This window comes from Coregonus lavaretus (assembly GCF_964263955.1).
Source record: "Coregonus lavaretus genome assembly, chromosome: 11".
Lineage (NCBI taxonomy): Eukaryota > Metazoa > Chordata > Actinopteri > Salmoniformes > Salmonidae > Coregonus > Coregonus lavaretus.
Window position 1 is genome coordinate 8,818,989 of NC_139998.1, and position 7,356 is coordinate 8,826,344.

The 7,356-nt window shown below is 41.6% G+C and overlaps 1 protein-coding gene across 1 annotated transcript; it reads left to right on the plus strand.

Moving 5' to 3' along the window:
* Positions 1 to 305: 305 nt before the first annotated feature.
* Positions 306 to 1,933, plus strand: LOC311136898 (alpha-1,3-mannosyl-glycoprotein 4-beta-N-acetylglucosaminyltransferase C-like; the record flags this gene model as incomplete). The annotated part of the gene is made up of 3 exons (XM_084171212.1): positions 306 to 443; positions 533 to 680; positions 792 to 1,933. The coding sequence occupies exons 1-3, from the start codon at positions 315 to 317 to the stop codon at positions 1,931 to 1,933; spliced, it is 1,419 nt and encodes a 472-aa protein (XP_084027338.1). The 5' UTR covers positions 306 to 314.
* Between the last annotated feature and the right edge of the window lie 5,423 nt (positions 1,934 to 7,356).

A 7,356-nucleotide genomic window follows, 5' to 3' on the forward strand; every position in this document is an offset into this window, starting at 1 on the left:
GTTCAGTGCCCATCACACACAGACATGCAGGCGCACACACACATGCACTCACACACACACACACACAGTATGCATACATGTGCAGTTTATATAAAGACATTTCATATGCATACTGCTGACTTCAAACAAGCACATCAACAAACCCGTGGTACAGGCAGTTCTGTACAGTATGCTTTCTCACACAGACATACTGTACATTCGACAATACGGGATTGATATCAATATCGCCTACCTACACCGTAAACAGAGAATGATAATGATAATAATAATTTGTTCCTTTTTCTTTTCTTTCCTACCTGACGTGTGTCTCCATCATGAGGCTGGTGTGGAAGTCCCTGGACAAGATGAGGTGTTTTCGTAAACGCTCCACCATCCCCTTCCTGGGGGTCCTGATCACCTGTCTTCTGTTCTTCAACCTGTACATGGAGGATGGATACGTGTTGGTAGGATATTCTTGGCTGTATCTGGATCTTCCTTCCTATGACATCATATTTGTATTTGACCTTTGAGTAACAATACTGTCATTTTTTAGGAGGCAGGTAAAAGACAGCTGAGGGAGACATCAATGCATCCTTCAAACTCTGAGAGATATGTTCACACATTCAGAGACCTCACCAATTTCTCTGGAACCATAAACATCACATATCGTTACCTCGCTGGGAATCCACTGCCCCAAAAAAGTAAATATACTGTACCTTTTATTTTAGATATGTAGAGATACACATAGTATGTATTTCATCCTGAAAGTCATTGATTTGTAAAAAAATAAATATCAATGTTTGTGTTTACAGAATATCTAACCATTGGACTGTCGTCCGTCAAAAGAAAAAGAGGGAATTACCTCACGGAGACGATCAAATCCATTTTTGACCAGTCCAGTTATGAGGAGCTGAAAGAGATTGTGGTTGTGGTCCATCTGGCAGACTTTGACCTGGCCTGGTGTGAAAACCTGGTGCAGGACATCTCCAGGAAGTTTGCCCACCACATCATCGCTGGGCGTCTCCTGGTGATCCATGCCCCTGAGGAGTATTATCCATCACTGGATGGGCTGAAAAGGAACTACAATGACCCAGATGACAGGGTACGCTTCCGCTCCAAGCAGAACGTGGACTACGCCTTCCTCCTCAACTTCTGCACCAACCTCTCTGATTTTTACATGATGCTGGAGGACGATGTACGCTGCTCAAGGAACTTCCTGACATCCCTGAAGAAGGTGGTCACCTCCAGGGAAGGCTCCTACTGGGTGATGCTGGAGTTCTCCAAGCTTGGCTACATAGGGAAGCTCTACCAATCAAGAGACCTTCCGCGCCTGGCCCACTTCCTGCTCATGTTCTACCAGGAGATGCCCTGTGATTGGCTCCTTATTCACTTCCGGGGCCTGCTGGCCCAGAAAGATGTGATCCGCTTCAAGCCCTCTCTATTCCAGCACATGGGCTACTACTCCTCATATAAGGGAGCAGAGAACAAGTTGAAGGATGATGACTTTGAAGAAGACTTTATTGATATCCCTGACAACCCTCCTGCCAGCCTGTACACAAGCATTAATGTATTTGAAAACTATGATGCCACCAAGGCTTATAGCAGTGTGGACGAATACTTTTGGGGGAAACCCCCCTCTACCGGAGACTTCTTTGTCATTGTCTTTCACGAACCAACCAAAATTAGCAAGATCAAAATCGTGACAGGAACGGATGATCGTCAGAACGATATCCTGCACCATGGAGCTCTGGAAGTAGGAGAGAAGCTGGTGGGGACAAAGAGAGGAGCGCAGTGTTCTTCCTACATCACATTAGGGGAGTTTAAAAATGGCAACATTGTGGTTCAAGACGTGGATCACAAGATTGCCTTTGACATTCAGTGTGTACGTATGGTGGTGACTGGCAGTCAAAAGGAATGGCTGATTATAAGGACTATAAGTATGTGGACTACATAGTTTGCAAACTGAGGGCCCATACCATCTGGACTAAAGTGTTGAATTAATTTACCTATGAATTTATATACACTACAGATCAAAAGTTTTAGAACACCTACTCATTCAAGGGTTTTTCTTTATTTTTACTATTTTCTACATTGTAGAATACTAGTGAATATATCAATACTATGGAATAACACATATGGAATCATGTAGTAACCAAAAAAGTGTTAAACAAATCAAAATATATTTTATATTTGATATTCTTCAAATAGCCACCCTTTGCCTTGATGACAGCTTTGCACACTCTTGGCATTCTCTCAACCAGCTTCACGGGGTAGTCACCTGGAATGCATTTCAATTAACAGGTGTGCCTACTTAAAAGTTAATTTGTGGAATTTCTTTCCTTCTTAATGCATTTGAGCCAATCAGTTGTGTTGTGACAAGGTAGGGGGGGGGGGTATACAGAAGATAGCCCTATTTGGTAAAAGACCAAGTCCATATTATGGCAAGAACAGCTCAAATAAGCAAAGAGAAACAACAGTCCATCATTACTTTAAGACAATTTCAAGAACTTTGAAAGTTTCTTCAAGTGCAGTCGCAAAAACCATCAGGCACTATGATTAAACTGGCTCTCATGAGGACCGCCACAGGAATGGAAGACCCAGAGTTACCTCTGCTGCAGAGGTTAAGTTCATTAGAGTTACCAGCCTCAGAAATTGCAGCCCAAATAAAAGTAACAGATACATTTCAACATCAACTGTTCAGAGGAGACTGTGTGAATCAGGCCTTCATAGTCGAATTGCTGCAAAGAAACCACTACTAAAGGACACCAATAATAAGAAGAGACTTGCTTTGGCCAAGAAACATGAGCAATGGACATTAGACCAGTGGAAATGTGTCCTTTGGTCTGGAGTCCAAATTGGTTCCAACCGCTGTGTCTTTGTGAGACGCAGTGTGGGTGAACGGATGATCTCCGCATGTGCATTTCCCACTGTAAAGCATGGAGGAGGAGGTGTTATGGTGTGGGGGTGCTTTGCTGGTGACACTGTCTGTGATTTATTTAGAATTCAAGGCACACTTAACAAGCATGGCTACCACAGCATTCTGCAGTGATACGCCATCCCATCTGGTTTGGGCTTAGTGGGACTATCATTTGTTTTTCAACAGGACAATGACCCAACACACCTCCAGGCTGTGTAAGGGCTCAGATGACCTGGCCTCCACAATCCCCCAACCTCAACCCAATTGGGATGAGTCGGACAGCAAAGTGAAGGAAAAGCAGCACACAAGTGCTCAGCATATGTGGGAACTCTTTCAAGACTGTTGGAAAAGCATTCCAGGTGAAGCTGGTTGAGAGAATGTCAAGAGTGTGCAAAGCTGTCATCAAGGCAAAGGGTGGCTATTTGAAGAATCTCAAATATAAAATATATTTTGATTTGTTTAACACTTTTTTGTTTACTACATGATTCCATATGTGTTATTTCATAGTTTTGATGTCTTCACTATTATTCTACAATGTAGAAAATTGTAAAAATAAAGAAAAACCCTGGAATGAGTAGGTGTTCTACTTATATTGATTATATTGGATGCTCTATGGTTTATTTTATATTCCATTATACTTTACATACAGTAGCCTACATTTTTTAGAATTTGAAACAGTTAGGGTATTGGGTTGTCAACATTGTATGTTTTTTATAAAATAAAATGCAGACAAATGTCTTTGGGTTTCTAAAAGGGTTTCTAAAAGAGAACTTATTAAATATGTGTTTTTCACAGGTTTACAGAAAATACACTCATGCGTTTCCTCAATAGCAACAATTATACAAGACAGGAGTGTTAGAAGATGACTGTGTTACTTTTCAAGTGGAGAACGCAACACTTATTTTTTCCCGTCTTCTGAGGAGCTGACATACAGTGCAATACACTCTGAGGAATGAGGTAGACCTTTCTTTCTCTACACATACAGTATTTACTTCAGTGAACTGGATGATGTTTGGTTCTCCTGGAATTACATTAAACTTTTTCTCTATGAACAACCCTCCAACAAAATGATAACAAAACTTGAACATTGGTTGAACAACTGCATCATTTGTGGGGCATTGGTTTCTACTTAGAGCAGCGAGAGGAGAGGAGTGCCCCCTACTGGTTCTTCAAAACCACTTCCAGCAGTACAGTATACGGTCAGAGAGGAGTAGACGGAGCAAGATGCCCAACTCCCACCTCACTTCCTTTCCGCCTGTGCCCTGGTGCTTTAATTGCTGATAGTTGTTCATGTTGGTTGTTGACCAGCAGGCATGCCACTGTGAACAGTTGATTCATGGTATCTGAGAGGTACAGGGGGAGCACTGTCTCAAACAGCTTGTGGTCTTTGACTCTCCACATCGTCCTCTCTACCTGTCCCCTCAGCTTTGCAATGATCCATGTCTCACCCTCCTTCACCTTGCGCCCTGCAGGCATCTGTGTGTCCTTTGACCAGGAAGATGGCCAGTGGATGTTGCAATGGCTGTGTCTGAGGTGAGTAAGGGAACAATTCCACACTGCTGGAATATCTCCTTATCACTTTCCAGATCCAGGATAAAGTGCAGATAGAAACATGACTGCGCCATGTGGTGCCATCCCCACATCCCATTGAAGGTGGAGGAAGACTCTTCACTGTACCGCTAATAGGAAGATGGTGTGTGGCAGCGGAGCTCTGTGAAGTTGACCAGAACCTGGGTATCTGCGTAGTCCTTGAATTCCAAGGGCAGTTGGGCTTTGACACTCTCGTGACATCTAGATGGAGGCGGAGCCATGCAAGCAGTACAGGAAGTGATGATCTGGCTCACGGTGGATTGGCAGATGCCGAAGCGATTGGCCAGGTCCCTGAGCTTCAGGCACACTGCAAGATTTCACTACACCCGCAATAACATCTGCTAAATTTGTGTATGTGACCAATAACATTTGATTTGATTTTGATTTGAAGATGAGTCATGAACAGGAAAAACAAATCTATCAGTAGCCGGGTCTATTGAACACAAAGCAGAACATATAATTAGTCAAATAGATTTTATTTTAATTGATTTACATAACACTTGAAATCATACATAATCAACATTATGTTTACCATTAGCAGAGAAAGGTTGTTTCATTGTGGGAAAAAGGGGTTAAATGGCAGCTTTACCCCCTCAAGACTTGACCACCTGGATCATAACATTCAATATTTAAGTACTGTACTATCCTCAAGTGAGTAGTCACTTTGGGCCCGATTCTGACCCGAGTTAAGCGCTGCGCAATTCCCTTTTTATGCACTTTTCTCTCTATGCGTATTCTGACCTTGAATTTAAGCATGGGAACAGAGTGCTATTCACCTGCTTTCGTTTTGGGTGGAGATCGAATACATGACAGTGTGGCAGAGGTTTGTCTACAGATACACCATGTTCTGACCTTGACTTAATTCCCTAATACTTCCACCAGCTTTACGCGCGAGGAAACATGAATTATTTTTTTCAGATAGAAATAACACAATTTTTCATACACTGTAATTTACAACTTGATAAGAGCTATTGATAAGAGCTAGTAAATTAGTAATTTGCTTGGATAAGGGAATTGTAAATATAAATAACACATATTCTACCTTATAATCGCTGGAGACTAATGTGAAACCAGTCATATGGCAGCAAACTGAAGCATATCATCATATCAACCTTCCCACAGTAAAGTTTATGAAATGCTTTGCCTGCCATTATGCAGAATTTAAAATGTGGCCTTTTAACTTGCAGGGATGGGCACTCTCGAATGTCTTAATTATAGGCTTTCTCTGTTTCCTATTTCTATCATGTTAAATATTAGCCAGTATCAGTATCGACCGTCAGTAGGCTTAAGAACAACACATACTGCTAATTTACTGTTAGTTCCCTTCAGTTGGTATAGCCTACATTATCATTCCATTTAATTACATTGTTTCGTTTACCTTCATTTGCTTCCTCTGTAAACGCCGTCACGGCCATGGGGTTGTTGCTGAGGATCATTAGTAACAGTTGATAATAAATATATTTTTTAAAGACATGTAGGCTGATTAAATTGTTATCGAGCGGAGCGCAGACCAAGCCGTAATGCCCCTTTCACATCGTGCCGTATTTCATTATGCCGTATGTCATCTTCACAAAGTCTTGCCCCGCTGCTGAATGGACAAGTGTAGTGTGTGTAATCCAAGATGGAGAGCCTGTCTCTCGTCAGAGATCACATTTATTTTGGGAGATTGCTTTTTATGACTTTTTCATTCGAGACAGGATAAATATATTGTTTCAGGTGATAATGAAACATGTTTTGTTTAGTTACTTTTTCCTCAACTTGTTTCTCTAACTTTATTGCAAGTCAAGCTAGCTTGCACTGCAGAGCAGCTAGCTAGCTAGCTAAAAGCTAGGCTAAGTTGAAGATACCATTGTAGCTAGCAACCTCCACCTAATAATTATCATCAAAAACAAACGTCATTACCATCACAGTAAACTTAAACGGGAGGCAACAGTCATATAATATAATTGGCTTAACCACCAAATTTGTATTATTTAACATTACTATTAAAATAGTAATCACTTATAGGAATGGGTAATTGTGTTTCCAAGTTGCCAGCTATCTCACAAAGCCATCACCGAAAACTACATATTTTCATGTTCTTCGGTGGTTTGGTAAGTTCTTCGATGGACACTGGCTGGACTGAAGAAGACACAAAGTTAGAATATTTTAAAAGTATGTGGCGACCGTCTCGCAACGGAGCCTTCAACCGCAAGGGGGCGTTGCATTTTCACTCCATTGTGGACGTCCCCATTGAAATGCATGACATCCGGTGCAACGTCACGGAAATAAGTAATGTGAACGAGGCTTAACAGTTTGAACATGACACATGGTGCAATACTTGGCTGTGTCACAACATAGTTCCATGGTTAGTGCAGGCAATAAATAGGGTATACCCTACTATTGTACAGTCGTGGTCAAAAGTTTTGAGAATGACACAAATACTAATTTTCACAAAGTCTGCTGCCTCAGTTTTGATGATGGCAATTTGCATATACTCCAGAATGTCATGAAGAGTGATCAGATGAATTGCAATTAATTTGCCATGAAAATGAACTTAATCCCAAAAAAACATTTCCACTGCATTTCAGCCCTGCCACAAAAGGACCAGCTGCCATCATGTCAGTGATTCTCTCGTTAACACAGGTGAGAGTGTTGACGAGGACAAGGCTGGAGATCACTCTGTCATGCTGATTGAGTTAGAATAACAGACTGGAAGCTTTAAAAGGAGGGTGGTGCTTGAAATCATTGTTCTTCCTCTGTTAACCATGGTTACCTGCAAGGAAACACGTGCCGTCATCATTGCTTTGCACAAAAGGGCTTCACAGGCAAGGATATTGCTGCTAGTAAGATTGCACCTAAATCAACCATTTATTGGATCATCAAGAACT